The sequence below is a fragment of the Canis lupus genome, chromosome 17 (genome assembly GCF_003254725.2).
Source record: "Canis lupus dingo isolate Sandy chromosome 17, ASM325472v2, whole genome shotgun sequence".
Lineage (NCBI taxonomy): Eukaryota > Metazoa > Chordata > Mammalia > Carnivora > Canidae > Canis > Canis lupus.
In genome coordinates, this window is record NC_064259.1 from 18,430,382 (window position 1) to 18,448,247 (window position 17,866).

General features: G+C 36.9%; 1 protein-coding gene and 1 long non-coding RNA gene across 4 annotated transcripts in view; one reads left to right on the top strand and one right to left on the bottom strand.

Annotated features, from left to right (window-relative positions):
- ATAD2B (ATPase family AAA domain containing 2B) overlaps positions 1-17,866 on the bottom strand; it is a 158,627-nt gene that overhangs the window by 108,446 nt on the left and 32,315 nt on the right. For all 3 annotated transcript variants that reach the window (XM_049095411.1, XM_025454544.3, XM_025454543.3), the window contains exons 3-8: positions 16,388-16,437; positions 15,880-16,033; positions 14,070-14,172; positions 13,141-13,249; positions 9,761-9,877; positions 6,414-6,489 (exon numbers count right to left, since the gene is read on the bottom strand). In XM_049095411.1, coding sequence (XP_048951368.1) covers positions 6,414-6,489; positions 9,761-9,877; positions 13,141-13,249; positions 14,070-14,172; positions 15,880-16,033; positions 16,388-16,437 — 609 coding nt within the window. The remainder of the gene's footprint in view (positions 1-6,413; positions 6,490-9,760; positions 9,878-13,140; positions 13,250-14,069; positions 14,173-15,879; positions 16,034-16,387; positions 16,438-17,866) is intronic.
- LOC125752736 (uncharacterized) overlaps positions 1-17,866 on the top strand; it is a 38,861-nt gene that overhangs the window by 16,712 nt on the left and 4,283 nt on the right. Inside the window, exon 2 of the long non-coding RNA XR_007402885.1 lies at positions 10,156-10,231. This is a non-coding gene — a long non-coding RNA (uncharacterized LOC125752736). The remainder of the gene's footprint in view (positions 1-10,155; positions 10,232-17,866) is intronic.

Below are 17,866 nucleotides of genomic sequence, written 5' to 3' on the forward strand. Positions count from 1 at the left end.
TGAGCCACCCCTGCCCCTCAAACCCCACTGTCTCCTGCTCTGCACTTGGCACAGAGTCTACCTGGGATCCTTACACCTCTTTCTTCTTCCCCCTTGGCCCCTCCCCCTGCTTGCTCTCACTCCCTCTCTCAAATAAATATTTTTAAAAAAGGAAATTTAATCCTAACACCCAACTTAGCTCCACAGTAAAAAACACTATCGTTATTCAGACATGTAAAAGCTATTAATTGGTTTTTGACTTTTAGCATTAAACTACAAATTAATCAAATAAAACTTAATAAGTCACAAAAAAAAAAATGTTATCAGTCCATGTAGTACAAAGAGATAGAGGGGCACCCTGCTGGCTCAGTCAGTAGAGCATGCAACTCTTGATCACGGAGTTTTAAGTTTGAGCCCCACATTGGGTGTAGAGATTGCTCAAAAATAAAAATCTTAAAACATTTAAAATAAAAAGAAAGAATAGAATGGAGAGAAGTGGATGTTTCTGTCCCTAATCTTAAAAGCAAGGAGAGGGGCAGCCCAGGTGGCTCAGCAGTTTAGCACCGTCTTCAGCCCGGGGCATGATCCTAGATCGGGGATTGAGTCCCCCGTCAGGCTCCCTGCATGGAGTCTGCTTCTCCCTCTGTGTCTCTGCCTCTTTCTCTGTGTCTCTAATAAATAAATAAATAAAATCTTAAAAAAAAAATTATGGAGAGAACTATGTGGAATTTAAGAAACAAAACAAATTAGCAAAGAAAAAAAGAAGATAAACCAAAAAATAGACCCTTAACTATAAAGAACAACCTGACTGTTACAGATTGGGGGGGGCCGGGGAGGCTAAAATACTCAAAGGGAATTAATAAGTACATTTATCTTGATGAGCACAGTAATACATAGATTTGCTGAATTACTATATTCACTAAAATCACGTATGACACAAAGATACCCATACTCATAACTCACCACTGTACAGAGGATCATAGACGTTACAAAAGGAAAGAAATAAAATACACAGACATTCAAACTGTCTCTATTTGCAGATGATAGGGTTTATGCAGAAAATACCCAGTAATCTACAAAACAACTACTAGAATAACAAAATTTGGCAAGGTCACAGGATGCAAAGTTAGTAAACAAATCAACTCTATTGGGCAACCTGGTGGATCAGCGGTTTAGCAACGCCTTTGGCCCAGGGTGTGATCCTGGAGACCTCGGATCAAGTCCCATGTCAGGCTCCCTGCATGGACCCTGCTTCTCCCTCTGCCTGTGTCTCTGCCTCTCTCTCTCTCTCTGTGTCTCTCGTGAATAAATAAATAAAATCTTTAAAAAAGAAAAACAAACTCTATTTTAAACCTTAGGGGATGCCTGGGTGGCTCAGCAGTTGAGTGTCTGCCTTTTGCCCAGGGCATGATCCTAGAGTCCAGGGATCAAGTCCCACATCGGGCTCCCTACATGGAGTCTCCTTCTGTCTCTGCCTATGTTCTCTGCCTCTCTCCCTCTGTGTCTCTCATGACAAAATAAACAAAATCTTTAAAAATCAATCTTTGTAAGAAACAATTAGAAAGTAGGGTTCTTACAGAGTATTTTTTAAGTTTTTATTTATTTATTTATTTCAGTAATCTCTACACCCAAAGTGAGGCTTGAACTCATGACTCCAAGATCAAGAGTCACATGCTCTCCTGACTGAGCCAGCCAGGTGACCCTAGAAAGTAGTTTTATTTTTTTAAAGACTTTATTTATTTATTCATGAGAGACACAGAGAGAATGGTAGTATAGACACAGGCAGAGGGAGAAGCAGGCTCCATGCACCGGGAGCCCGACGTGGGATTCGATCCCGGGTCTCCAGGATCGCGCCCTGGGCCAAAGGCAGGCGCCAAACCGCTGCGCCACCCAGGGATCCCGAGAAAGTCATTTTTAAAAGCAATTCCAGAATATAAGAAATAGTGAAAGGGACCATAAGGGAAAGGAGGGAACCTGAGTGGGGTAAAAATTAGAGGAAGACAAACCATGAGAGACTCCTACCTGGGAAACAAAGGGTTGCTGAAAGGGAAATGGGTAATGGGCATTAAGGAGGACACGTAAAAAAAAAAAAAAGGAGGACACGTGATGAGATGAGCACTGGGCGTTATACTGTATATTGGCAAACTGAATTTAAATAAAACTTTTTTTCATTAAAAATAATAAAGGTTGGGCAGCCGCGATGGCCCAGTGGTTTGGCGCCACCTTCAGCCCAGGGTACGATCCTGAAGATCCGGGATCAAGTCCCACGTCAGGCTCCCTGCTTGGAGCCTGCTTCTCCCTCTGCCTGTGTCTCTGCCCCTCTCTCTCTCTCTCTCTAATAAATAAATAAAATCTTTAAACAAAAAAGATTAAAAAAAAATAGATGAATGGAATAAATATCCAGAAGCAGGTCAAAACATGTAATTTGACAATATGATTAAGACCGCAATGGGAATCAAAAGAGAAATCATAGACTAATTCAGTAAATTGGTTTGGAACAGCTCATTTTACAACTGCAAAACGAAGTTTAATCTGTACAACAAATCTTATATTAGGATAAAATTCAAATGGCTCAACATTTATTTATTTTATTTTTAAAGATTTTATGTATTTATTCATGAGGGACACAGAGAGAGAGGTAGAAACATAAGCAGAGGGAGAAGCAGGCCCTGCCCCACGCAGGACTCCATCCCAGGATCCCAGGATCCCAGGATCACACTGAGCCAAAGACAGATGCTCAACCCCTGAGCCACCCAGGCGCCCTGGATCAAATTTAAAAGTAAAAAAATGATACCATAAAATTAAACGAAGATGAACTCCTTGAAAACTTGGATTAGGGATCCCTGGGTGGCGTAGTGGTTTGGCGCCTGCCTTTGGCCCAGGGCGCGATCCTGGAGACCCGGGATCGAATCCCACGTCGGGCTTCCGGTGCATGGAGCCTGCTTCTCTCTCTGCCTGTGTCTCTGCCCCTCTCTCTCTCTCTCTCTCTCTCTGTATGACTATCATGAATAAATAAATAAAATCTTAAAAAGAAAAAAAGAAAACTTGGATTATGGTAGGCTCTTCTCTTTTTTTTCCTTTTAATTTAGACAGAGACAGAGAAAGCTCGAGAGCACACATGTGTGGGTAAAGGAGGGACAAAGGGAAAAGGAGAGTCTTAAGCAGGCTCCGTGCCCAGCACAGAGCCTGAGCAGAGCCTGATGTAAGGCTGGATCTCACAAACCTGAGATCATGACTTGAGCTGAAATCACAAGTCAAACACTTGGAACCAACTGAGCCACCCATGAGCCCCTGGATTTGGGTAGGCTTTTTAACTATCATTTAAAATCTAAAAGCCGGGATCCCTGGGTGGCGCAGCGGTTTAGCGCCTGCCTTTGGCCCAGAGCATGATCCTGGAAGACCCGGGATCAAATCCCACGTCGGGCTCCTGGTGCATGGAGCCTGCTTCTCCCTCTGCCTATGTCTCTGCCTCTCTCTCTGTGTGACTATCATAAATAAATAAAAATTTTTAAAAAAATTTTTTTAAATAAAATAAAATCTAAAAGCCTTAAAAAAAAAGACTGATAAAAATTTGACTACATAAAAATAAAAACCCTCTAATAAAGACAACCAAAAACAAAGTAAAAAAAAAGACAAAGTACAAACCAAGGAAAAGAATGGCAACTTATGACAAAGGACTAATATAGAACTACTAAAAATAGATTTAAAAAAACAAACTATTAGAAAAATCAGCAAGGGACACCTGGGATGCTCAGCAGTTAAGCGTCAGCCATCGGCTCAGGGCGTGATCCTGGAGTTCCAGGATCAAATCCCACATCAGGCTTCCTGCATGGAGCCTGCTTCTCCCTCTGCCTATGTCTCTGCCTCTCTTTCTCTCTGTGTGTCTCATGAATAAATAAATGAAATCTTTAAAAAAGAAGAAAGAAAGAAAGAAGAGAAAGAAAGAAAGAAAGAAAGAAAGAAAGAAAGAAAGAAAGAAAGAAAAGAAAAGAGAGAGAGAGAGAGAGAGAGAGAGAGAGAAAGAGAAAGAGAAAGAGAGAAGAGAAAAATCGGCAAACTTTACAGACATTTCAGATAAAAGGAAAAACAAAAAGGCTTTTAGAGGCACCTGGGTGGCTCAGTCAGTTAAACTTCTGCCTTCAGCTCAGGTCATGATCCCAGGGTCCTGGAATCCAGCCCCACACAGGGCTCTCCATGAGGAGCCTGCCTCTCCCTCTCTCTCTGCCCTTCCCCCCTGCTTGTGCTCTCACTCTTTCTCTTTCTCTCTCAAATAAATAAAATCTTTATTTTTTTTTAAGATTTTTTTATTTATTCATTCATGAGAGACACAGATAGAGAGAGGTAGAGACACAGGCAGAGGGAGAAGCAGGGTCCATGCAGTGATCCCGACGTGGGACTCAATCCCGGGACTCTAGGATCACACCCCGGGCCAAAGGCAGGCGCCAAACCACTGAGCCATCCAGGGATCCCCAAATAAAATCTTTTAAAAAAGGGCACCTGACCCGGTGGCTTAGCGGTTTAGCACCGCCTTCAGCCCCGGATGTGATCCTGGAGACCGGGGATCGAGTCCCACATCGGGCTCCCTACATGGAGCCTGCTTCTCCCTTGACCTATGTCTCTGCCCCTCTTTCTGTGTGTCTCTCATGAATAAATAAATAAAATCTTTAAAAAGGGAGCCTGAGTGGCTCAGTTGGTTAGACAGCTGCCTTCCACTTTGATCATGAGCCCAAAGTCCTGGGATTGAGCCCCACCTCGGGCTCGCTGCTCAATGGGCAGCCTGCTTCTCCCTCTCCACTGCTTGTGCTCTCTCATGCACACACTCTCTCTCTCAAATGGATGAATAAAATCTATTTTTAAAAATCTTTAAAAAGAAAAACAAATGGCTTTTAAACATATGAAAAAATATTCTCATACGTGATACAGAAATTTATTTATTTTTTATTATTTTTTTGGGATACAGAAATTTTTTTTTTTTTTGGGGATACAGAAATTTAAAATAAATCAAGATCTCTTCAACTCTCAGACTAGCAAAAATCTGAAAGTGTGGGAACATATTTTGTTTGCAGGAATATGGGAAAATAGGCACTTTCATACATTATTGGGTGGCTTGCAAACTGTAATCAAAGTTATAATCTCATATTCCCTCAAGAGATTCCACTTCTGAGAAATTTATCCTACAAATATACTTGTACACATATACAGTATTATGCAACACTATTCATCATATTTTATAATAGCATAAAATGAAAACAATCTCTCCGTAAGAACCTAAAAATTTTAATATATCTATAAATGTAATGTGTAAATATAAATGTAAATGTGAAGTTATACTATACAGAAATGAAAAGACAATTAAAAGAATTAAGTGAAAAATACAAGGTATAGGATCATGTGCACAGTATATCTTGTGTAAAAAAATGGGCTAACAATCAACATGCATGTACATACATATATATATATATATATATATATATATATATATGAACATACTCTCTAAGGATATAATAATGTTACTATGGGAGAGAGAGACTACAGAGGTTAGAAAAAAAGTTTTTCCGTATTCATTTAAAAATGTTTAGGGACACCTGTGTGGCTCAGTGGCTGAGCATCTGCCTTCGGCTCAGAGTGTGATCCCGGAGTTCCGGGATCAAGTCCCAGATCAGGCTTCCTAGAGGAAGCCTGCTTCTCCCTCTGCCTATGTCTCTGCCTCTCTGTGTCTCTCATGAATAAATAAAATCTTAAAAAATATAGTTTATTCATTGTATATTCCATGTTGCCTTTTCAGAAAATATAATAGACAAGACAGTTTCAAAACCAAAGAGTGGCCTTTTATCTACATACGAAAGAAAGAGCAAAGGAGTAAAAAAAGTAGTAAAGAGTAACTGAACCAGTGTTTCAAGTGAAAGCAATGTGAGTTGTTCAGATGCAACTCTACTGGGACGCCTGGGTGGCTCAGCGGTTGAGCACCTGCCTTCGGCCCACGCCATGATCCTGGAGTCCTAGAATCAAGTCCCACATCGGGCTCCCTGCATGGACCCTGCTTCTCCCTCTGCCTATCTCTCTGCCTCTCTCTGTGTGTGTATGTCTCTCATGAATAAATAAATAAAATCTTAAAAAAAAAAAAAAAAAAGATTCAACTCTAAGAGCCCACCAGAGAGCTATGTAGTTTTAAAGGACATAACTTTTAAAACAGTAATTATTCCAAGCAAACTGAACCAGGCAGAGAACAGTCACATGTAAGGTAAAAACCACTAGTCCCTAATTAAAGAAAAATGCCATTTAGTTCCTCATTGGCATTATCAACACAATTAATACCTATATTTGAAAAAAAAAAAACCTCTATTTTAATATAAGGTATTTCGTTATGTATTTTTTAAAGGATATATCTGAATAACAGATACAAATATTTCCTATCAAAAACCAACAAAACATACCTGATATGACTTCTTCTTGCTGGAGATCTATGAATATCAAACAGCGTGTTTTCCCTCTTTTTTTGATGAGCTGGTACTTAAAAAAAAAAAAAAAACACAACACAGAAATAACATAATAAATTGATAAGCTAATGTATAAAAGGAGTAGAAATTACTTCTAATAGAAGTTATACAAGAATAGGGACGCCTGAGTGGCTCAGTGGCTGAGCTTCTGCCTTTGGCTCAGGGCGTGATCCCAGAGACTCCCTGCATGGAGCCTGTGTCTCCCTCTGCCTGTGTCTCTGCACCTTTCTCTGTGTGTCTCTCATGAATAAATAAAATCTTTAAAAAAAAAAAAAAAAAAAGAATAGAAGCTAGTCATATGTGTTCAAGTTCCAAATGCTATCTAGAAGGAGCACAAAAAAATCAAAAACTCTGGTAGGTAATAAATAGCATAAGTTGCAAATAAACTTTCTAAAAAGATGTTAAATTGGGACACCTGGGTAGCTCAGTGGTTGAGGGTCTGCCATCGGCTCAAGGCATGATCCTGGGATACAGGATCAAGTCCCACATGGGGTTCCTTGTAAGGAGCCTGCTTCTCCCTCCACCTGTGTCTGCCTCTCCCTTTCTGTATCTCTCACAAATAAATAAAATCTTTAAAAAATAGAAAGATGCTAAATTAAATCTTTGTGATTGTGACAACGAGTGACTCAGTGGTTGAGTATCTGCCTTCAGCTCAGGGTATGATCCTGGTCCTGGGATCGAGTCCTGCATCAGGCTCCCTGTGGGAAGCCTACTTCTCCCTTTGTCTATGTCTCTGCCTCTCTCTGTGTGTCACTCATGAATAAATAAATAAAATCTTAAAAAAAAAAATTCTACTCCTCTGCCTCTCCCCACATACACATTCTCTCTCTCTCACTCCCCATAAAATAAATAAATCTTTTTTAAAAAATAAAAATAAAAAAATAAATCTTTGTGATTTAGGGTTAGATAATGATTTTTTGATACTACACCAAAAGCATAATCCATTTAAAAAACTAATAAATTGGAGTTCATCAAAATTACTAAATTCTGCTCTTTGAAAAATACTAGTAAGAAATTAAAGGAGACAAGCTACAGACTGAGAAAATACTTGCAAATCATGTATCTGATAGAGAACTGATATCCAAAATACATGAGAAACTCAAAACTATCAAGAAAATAAACAACTCAAAAAAAAAAAAAAAAAAAGAAAATAAACAACTCACTGAAAAAATGGGCAACAGATTTTAACAGATACTTCAGAAATAACGCTGGCAAAGCAGCATATACAGATGCTCAACATCGTTTGGGAAATAGAGATTTAAACTTCAATAACTATGTATTAAAGTTAATTTCAAAAACAGATAACAAGTGTGTGGCAAGAAAATGGTGCAAATGGACTCTCATACACTCTCAGGAAGAATGTACGTGGTACAGCCACTTTGGAAAACAATTTGGCAATTTCTTTGCACATTAAGCATACACCTAATCACAAAACCCAGCCATTCCACTCCTTGGTGTTTATAAGAAAAATGAAAAAATATGTCCAAAGACTTGCACATGAATGTTCCTAACAACTTTATTTATAATAGCAAAATACTAAAAATGTCAACAATCCAAATGTCCATCTACAAATAATGGATAAACAAATTATGATATATTCATACAATGGAATGCTACTTGGTAATAAAAAGAAATAATACACTTTTATTGTTACTTTCAACATGGAGGAGTCTTACAATTACGCTGAGTGAAAGAAGTCAGACAAAAAAAGAGTACATATTGTATATAAAATTCAAGAAAATGTAAATTCATCTATGGTTAAAGAAAATAAATCAGATCAGAAGCTACCTAAGGATTGGGATGGTGACGGCTCCAGAAAGTTAGGAGTAGATTACAAACAGGCAGAAAGATATTTTGGGGGTTGATAAACATGGTCATGATCTTGATGGTAATGATAGTTTCATAAGTATATACCTAAGGTATTTCCAACTTGCCAAACTGTACATGTTAAATATTCTAATAAAGATTTTTTTAATCTAGAAAAATAATTCACAATTTTTCTATCTTTCCATATCTCCTCCATGATTGAGAGGGCTACGTGTGCCAGTGACTCCTAACTGGTATAATGTCCGCACACACTAAAGGCAAGCTTCTAGTAGATACCTCTGATCCACACCTTCCAGACATTAAATCATTATTTCAAAGCATTAGAGTCTGAGTATAAATATCTCCTATAAATATCTCAGTCCTTCCTTAAAAATATTATGCTAAGTGAAAGAAGCTAAATACAAAACGTCACAATAAGGCAACTCTGTACAAAGAAAGTACATTAGTGGTTGCCAATGGCTGGTGGGATGAAAGTGTAGAAGTAATAAAATGTTCTGGACTCAGAGATGATAACTACATAATCCCTGTAAATATACTAAAAACCAGTGAATTCTACAGATTAAAAATCAGCAAAACCCAACAAAAATGGTGAAAAGAAAAATAAAACAGCACCTATGTGAGTACCTGTCATTATCTTAACAGCATGAAGATAAAAGGTTTTCCTCCTAAAGGAAACAAAAACCTAGGGGCATCTGGCTGGCTAAATTGGTGGAACATGCGACTCTTGATCTTAGTGTCATGAATTCGAGCCCCAAGTTGGGAATAGAGATTACTTTTAAAAAATAAACAAATAGGGATCCCTGGGTGGCGCAGTGGTTTAGCGCCTGCCTTTGGCCCAGGGCGCGATCCTGGAGACCCAGGATCGAATCCCATGTCGGGCTCCCGGTGCATGGAGCCTGCTTCTCCCTCTGCCTGTGTCTCTGCCTCTCTCTCTGTGTGTGTGATTATCATAAATAAATAAAAATTTTAAAAAAAATTTTTTAATAAAAAAATAAAAAAATAAAAATAAATAAAAAATAAATAAATAAACCTAGATTATTGGCCAAGCTGCAGTCTTGTACCCAATTTTGCGACTTTGGCTAAACCACTTAACCACTTGGAACATAGAACTAAAAGAACTGCTGTAAATGAAAGTGTTCAATAAAATTTAAAGTATTACACAAAAATGAGCAGTATTTATTACTAAATTCAAGATTCTTTAAATAAAATGTACATGCTGCATGTAATTCTATACTGCAATTATGTACTTCAACTTTCTTTCTGTTGTGTGTGTGAACAGAAGTATACATAAAAAAGATGAATAAAACTACAAGAGATTCCATTCTTCTAAATTCAGCAACACTGGGGGTACCTGGCTAGCTCAGGTATTACACAAGAATGATCAGTATTTATTACTAAATTCAAAAGGGGTGGAGTAGAATACGCAGCTCAACAAAAAGTTCTTCAGCTTTTCTTACCTATTGGAGGTGCTTGGTATCTATCCACTGTTTTCCTTTGTCTTAAATTATATGGTCTATCATTTTCTTCTCCTTCTGCCTCTTCAACTTCTATATCTCCATCCTCCTCTTGAGATTCTAGTTTCCCCCACACAAAGGAAAAGAATTACTGTTTTAATCCACAAGAATTGGATCACTCTAGAACTGAATATTTACATTCTATCTTTTATTCTTTCTGCCCATTCCACATTTAAAAGTGTCAACATTTTCTGATACAGTATATATCAATATAATTAAAAATCAACCTAGATAGATGTTAAAAAAAAAAAAGGCCTTTCTTACAAATAATATAGCTCTCTTCTAAATAGCCTAGATATACTTATGATCTTTCTATTTCTATCTCTTTGGTCATACAGAACAGTTATAGAAGATGAATCACAATTTTACTGCAACAAACTTCATTTAATGCCCAGTTATCCACCAGTGAATAAGGTTAGTATTCAAATATCACTTGGTAAAAAAAAAAAAAAAAAAAAAAAAAAAAGTATCACTTGGTAGTTTAAAAAAATATGCTTACAAAATAATTACTAATGTTACAGCAAGAGCAATTTTTGTTGGCAGTGTAATGGTTTGTTAGGCTTACTGACAATAGATAAGCACAAATTACTCTATTTTGGTAAGAAAATGCAGGTAGGAATGGGAGAGCTCATGAAGCAGATCTCTGGGGTGCTAGTGATCTATTTCTTGACATAAGTGATCACTTCATACACTATACACTTAAAATATAATGTACATAAATTCTTTATGTACAGAATTTATTTTTAAAAAGTGGTTTGGCTAAAACCATGACATCTATTTACAGTTTAAAATAAAAATCTGGGGCAGCCCAGGTGGCTCAGCAGTTTAGCGCCACCTTCAGCACAGGGCATGATCCTGGAGACCCAGGATCGAGTCCCACGTCCCACTCCCTGCATTGAGCCTGCTTCTTCTCCCTCTGCCTGTGTCTCTGCCTCCTTCTCTGTGTGTGTCTCTCATGAATAAATAAATAAAATCTTTTAAAAATTAATTAATTTTAAATATAAAATAAAATAAAAATCTGGGGTGACTGGCTGGCTCAGTCGGTAGAGCATACAACTCTTGATCTCAGGTTTGTGAGTTTAAGCTCCACACTGGGTATAGAGATTACTTAAAAATAGAAAATTTTTAATGGGATGCCGGAGTAGCTCAGCGGTTGGGCTCCTGGATTCAGTTGGGTGCCTGCATTCGGCTCAGGTCATGATCTGGGGATCCAGGTTCAAGTCCCACATCAGGCTCCCTGGGAGAAGCCTGTTTCTCCCTCTGCCAATGTCTCTGCCTCTCTCTCTCAGTCTGTCTCTCCCATGGATATATAGATAAATCTTTAGAGCAGTCCGGATGGCTCAGTGGTTTAACGCTGCCTTCAGCCCAGGGCCTGATCCTGGAGACCCAGGATCGAGTCCCGCGTCGGGCATCCCTCCATGGAGCCTGCTTCTCCCTCTGCCTGTGTCTCTCTCTGTGTCTCTCATGAATGAATAAATAAAATCTTTAAAAAAAATTTTTTAGGGCAGCCCCGGTGGCGCAGTGGTTTAGCGCCGCCTGCAGCCCGGGGCATGATCCTGGAGACCCTGGATCGAGTCCCACATCGGGCTCCCTGCATGGAGCCTGCTTCTCCCTCTGCCTGTGTCTCTGCCTCTCTCTCCCTCTGTGTCTCTCTCATGAGTGGATAAATAAAACCTTTTAAAAAAAAAAAATTTTTTTTTAAATAAATCTTTTAAAAAAACCATTTTAAAAAATAAATAAAACTGATGAAATTTTATTGGCTTATGGCCCCCAAATGCAATATACTTTGTGATTAACTTTTTAACCACAGGGGAATCCCTGGGTGGCTCAGCGGTTTAGCGCCTGCCTTTGGCCCAGGGCGTGATCCTGGAGACCCGGGATCAAGTCCCACATCGGGCTCCCTGCATGGAGCCTGCTTCTCCCTCTGCCTCTCTCTCCCTGCATGGAGCCTGCTTCTCCCTCTGCATGGAGCCTGCCTGTGTCTCTGCCTCTCTCTCTCTCTCTGTGTCTTTCATGAATAAATAAATAAATAAAATCTTTAAAAAAAAAAAAAACTTTTTAACCACAGTAATTGTCAATATAATACAACTATATTTAGGCATAGGTAAAATTTTAAAACCACCAGCGATATTCACTGAAATTTGTATTAAGTTCTAGATAAAATCAGCAAATACAATATTACTAGCTAAATAAATTACCTGTTCCCAAATAAGTCTCTTTAAATCCTTAAAAAATATTACTTTTTGAGAAACCCCTACATAATAATATTGTGGGGGAGAAATTCTATGCATGGCAAATTGACTTTGAAAACTCTACAAAGTTGTTCAGTTAATGAAAAAAGGCAAAAGTCACATTATAAATCTGTCTCACTTATACTAATTTTCTCCAAAAGAAGCAATACAGAGGTTCTAGCTATAACAACAATATTTGCTCAATAAAGTACCCTCATCAGAAATATCAGCTCTTCAAAACTAATGCAAAAAAAAGAAAAAAAAAATCACTAATACTATATTAGAGAATTTGAGAAACAAACCCATTCATTTCCATCTAAGCTTTACATATAGTAGTAACTGGTAAGATTTCCTGGTAAAATACAAATATCTGCATTTACAATACACCAAATCTGAAAATCCATTTCAATAAAGATTAAGACCTATAGAATTAAATCCTACAGACGTACTAGTCATTGATTTATAACCTTTGGGACATGTATTTTCATCATGTTCCCAGCTCCAGCCCTACAAATTCAGCCAGGTTCTTCGGTTCAGAACCCAGACAAGCAAAAAAAATAAATAAATAAATAAAATAAAAAATAAAAAATAAAAAAATAAAAAAAAAAAGAACCCAGACAAGCCTCAGAAAAGAGCAGTATACCTCCTTCCACTAACATTACCAGTTTCTCTTTCTCTGAACTTCACCATTTACTCCTCAGTCCATAACTAAATTTGGGACCCAAATAATCAGAGACTCAGAGGATACAGACAGAAGGTGACTGTGGATAGAGGCTTCCAGTTAGAAGGTATCTAAACACAAAAGAGGCCTCACTTAACAACAAATCAGCCCTTGGTAAATGCCACACCAGATTAGGTCACTTACGGACTACTAGTAAGATAAATTAAATAATCATGTATAGTGTAAAGGCATTTTTCCAGACGAAGGTGAAAACTCAGAATGCCAAATAAAAATTATTCCAAATTATACAATGTAGATTTCTAAAGCCAAAAATCACACACCCAGCAATATTAGACGTATATTACTTATATGTATTTTTCTTCCCTCCCACCTGCACTTTGTAGCATTTACTTCATAAGTACTTTACAAACCTTCTTCTTCACCCTCAGTAGAGACTTCATGATGATTTTGTATCCCATAACTATTTCTTCTCAGTGACTTTCTTCGCCTTTTCACTCTTGAATACATATCCATGTTTTCCTTTTAAAGAGAGAAATCTGTCAAATATTAACATGCAATTTATTCCTGGCTATCAATATCATTAACCCAGTGGTACATGACCACTCTTGAAATTTACTGAGCACCTATTTGCAAGGCACAGATTCATGAAAACCAAAGCTTCCTGAATTCAAACAAACTTACAAAATATTTGAAATTTTAAAACTACAATGCCATGAACATACTTTCTCCCTCAAGCAAATTACAGCCTAGTTGGATGGAACAAGATAAGTCACAGGTAACTATAAAACAAAGTAAAACAAATGAAATGCCATTTAAAAAGGTATAATGTACCCTAGAATTCAGAGAGATGATCCTCTTGTTACTAAGGAAAGGGAAGGAGGCAGCATCTGAGATGAACCTTGAGACAAAGGGAGGATTGCAGCAGTCTTAACCAGAAGTATTACCAGAAGTAAAGGATAAAGGAACAAGAATGATTTGTTTATATTTGGGCAATGGTGTGTGAAAAGAAAAAATTGAAACCAGATTACAAAGGTCAAGGTGTTTTTAATTAATTCAGTAATACAGTAAAAAAGAACAATGAAGGCTTCAGATCAGAAAAGTATCAGAATCAGAGTTATACTTTAGGATGACTCTTCTGGCAAAAGTGCAGAGGGTCTTTTGGGGAAGGTTGTGGCAAGCAGAGTAAGTACAGAAGAAGAAAACAAAATCTCAAACAAAAATAGAAAAAAAAGAATAATTCTGTTAATTAAAGAAAATCCAAATGCTGCTTACCCTCCCTTTGAGTTCCTCAACCAAAATAAAAAATATTTGCCAGGGTTTTTAAAGTTAATATACTCACAAATTCTGTATCTGTCCACATTCTAAGTCGTTCTACTTCTCCTGACCGACGGTTCCGTCTGATGTTAATGTTGTCCATTTCTTGTAATACAGCTTCAGCAGTACTACAATCACATAATAAAACCAGGATTTAGACAAATGTGACACCATATAATGTGTCATACATGTGAAAGAGCTCTTCATCAAAGCATAATTAAATTATCTTTGAAATGTAACTGTAGATAGCATCTCAATTATTTTTCTGAATCAGTATTCATCAGAAGATAATGCCCCCAAAAATCCAGAACATCTTTTACCTTAATGTATTTATTATAATAAAACTTATGAAATATTTGGGGCACCTAGCTAGCTCAGTCAGAAGAGCATGCGACTCTTGATCTCAGGGTTCTGAGTTCAAGCCCTACACTGAGTGTAGAGAATACTTAAAAATAAAATCTATAGGGTAGCCCCAGTGGCTCAACGGTTTAGTGCCACCTTCAGTCCAGGGCGTGATCCTGCCGACCCAGGATCAAGTCCCATGTTGGGCTCCCAGCATGGAGCCTGCTCCTCCCTCTGCCTGCCTCTCTCTCTCCCTCTTTCTGTGTCTCTCATGAATGAATGAATAAATAAAATCTTTTAAAAAATAAAAAGTAAAATAAAATCTATAATACTCCTAATATTCAACGCCACAATGCCACTATAAAGGACTACCAGATCCAAGGCAATGAAAAATTTTTATTTGAAGATGGTGTTAAGATAATTTATAAGATAAAAATCTGTAAAAAGTTTAAAGCCGGGGGGGGGGGGGGGGGGGGGAGGGGGGGGGCAGGCGCAAAAAAAAAAAAAAAAAAGGAAAAGAAAAGAAAAGTTTAAAGCCAGAGGTGTCTGGGTGGCTCAGTTGGTAAAGCATCTGACCCTTGGTTTCAGGTAAGGTCTTAAATCTCAGGGTCATGAGTCCAAGTCCTGTGCTGGGCTCCAAACTGGGCATAGAGCTTACTTAAAAAAAAGTTTAAAGCCAACATAAGGTTAACTGAATGGATATTTTTAAAAATTAGACAATATTGTGCTCCACAGATTACAGGCTGACATTATCCCATTTAATCTTTCAAACATAAACATATAACATGTACTATGTATGTAGATAATGATCTAAGTATTTAACAAATAATAACGAATACTCAAATTTGGCATTACCAGCATAGAATATAATTTTCTCTCTTGTAAAATAGGGATTACACTGACCTCTCCTCTCTAGACCACTGCAAGGACCATTGCTCCTCTCTAGACCATTGTAGGATAATTTATCATCTGAGAAGAATAAAATTTCTTTGCATGTAGACACTGAGCAATCTGCTAAGCTCATTCACTAGTTATATCCCATATACCCAGTCTCAAGGGACCTTTAATTCAAAATCTTGACTAAAGAAAAGTATACTTAGTACATATCAATAATGGAATTTAATGTTGCTTAAAAACTACCAAAAACAAATTGTTAATGAGCAAATATTAAAGGACTTTAATAGTGAAGATTACCTTTTATATTATTTGTTCACAAAAATTATAAAAGGATGAGAAAAATTTACCTATCATATAAACTATTAAATGTCATAAACGGACTAGAAACTAATAATCATTGCTAACCACTGTTAATTCAAATTAAGGTTTAAAATAATTGCATTTATTGCTAAGTCAGTGCTTAAGTTATTCTTTAAAACATAACTACCTTAAAAATAACTGATTTTTTTTTGAAATCTGAAATTTGATTTTGGAATTTTAAAATCTGAAAAATCAAACAAATTAAATAAAATTGCTTACTGCATAAGTATTCATACCTATTTACTAGTTGATCAAATAACAAACTCTGGTTCACGCTTTCAAATCTGTTTTTCCTGGAACGACAACTTTTTCTGACTTCCATGTCACCATTTATACAAGAAAGGTCTCCATCTCCCTTCTTTTCCCCTCGAAGGGGATGGCTTCGAAGGGCTACAAAAAGAGAGAGATTTACATTTCAAAGTACAGAGTATAAAAAAAGAAAAAATACATCAAAAATTACTTTTAAAAAACTACCAAAAAATTAATATAACTGCTTAAGTGGCTTTAATACCCAATAATCTAAAATTCTGATCACTATTTATGATCTGTAATAAATTAAATTATTTCATTTGTACTGATTTCTCAATGTTTAACAATTACATAAGTATTCACTATAACTGAAATGCAGTCATTTCCAACTGTATGCTGAACATACTATTAAGTTGTTTTACCCCACTTTAACACTTACTCTAACAACATTAGTAAGAATTTCAATACTAACCAGTTTCATAACAGAATACTCACATAAGCTACTATGTCCGTTTGGTAATGTAGCACCAGGCTGAGAAGTTAACCTAGAACACAATTATATTTAATATGCAAACACATCAACATTCATTTAAAGAAGCAAGAAACGCAATACTGGTAGAATCATTTTAATCTTTAAAATGTCAGTAATAATACTTTTTTAAGAGTAAAGATGGCAATAAGATTCGTAATACAATTAATAAAATATACTAAGAGTAATTTCATTACTTCAGGTAAAGCTTTAGTAACAAATTATAAACTGAATTTGCTCTGTCTTCAACTCTATAAAGTCCAAAGAGGCATAAGCTTAACATGTACCATAAAGTTAACTGATACCATAAGCAGCAATGGTCACAGACATTTATTACTGGTTTTGGTGAACAAAATAAAAATCAAACAAATGTACTCAAACAATAAACTGTAAGAAGAACAAAGTCCTTGAACACCAATACCATTTAATAATTTCTCCAATATGTTTTATTACACATTCTAACCTGACAAAACTTAGCTAATTTCTCAAAACAGTCATAGTATAATTATTCCTTTTAGGTGAGGAAAGCAAATGTTAATTCAGTAGGAAGATACTTAAAACAATCATCAAAACATGAAGCTTAAAAAAATTCACAGTATGCTTCTGTATAATGAGAAAGTCAAAAACAAAAACTAAACTGGCTACATAATGAAAGAAAGAACTGTCAATGTAAACTTACTAAAGTTTTCTTTTAATACCCAATGATTATTATTTTCAACTTTTTTTAAATAGGGAAAGGACATTCAGAAAATAATATGTGATTTTTCTGTTCTATTATCCATACTGTCTGCACAAAATTTTCTTTTAATGGAAGTATACTCAATACATGTTATATTACTTTCAAGTGTATACCACAGTGATTCAATAAGTTTATACTTATGCTGTGCTCACAAGTGTACCTACCATCTGACATCACACAACACTATCACAATACCACTGAGTATATTCCCTATGTTGTACCTTTCATTCCTGTGACTTACTCATTCCATAACTGGAAGCCTGTATCTCCCACTTCTGTTTGCACAAATTTTCTTAACAAAAATATTCCAGTGTTTTTGGATACTCCAGCACTCCTCGTGTTAAAGTTTAATATTAAATGTTAATTATAAATGCCCTTGCCTAATAAAGATCAGAGCTAGGATGACTAAAGGATATCCACAAAAACTCAAACTGTTACATGTACTCATTTTGTCAAAAAGCAAAGACAAAAAACTCCAACCCTCTTTTTTTTTTTTAAAGATTTTATTTATTTATTCATAGGGATGCAGAGAGAGAGAGAGAGGCAGAGACACAGGCAGAGGGAGAAGCAGGCTCCATGCAGAGAGCCCGACATGGGACTCGATCCAGGGTCTCCAGGATCACGCCCTGGGCGGCAGGCGGCACCAAACCGCTGCGCCACCGGGGCTGCCCCCAACCCTCTTTTCCCCCAGAAAACAACAAAACTA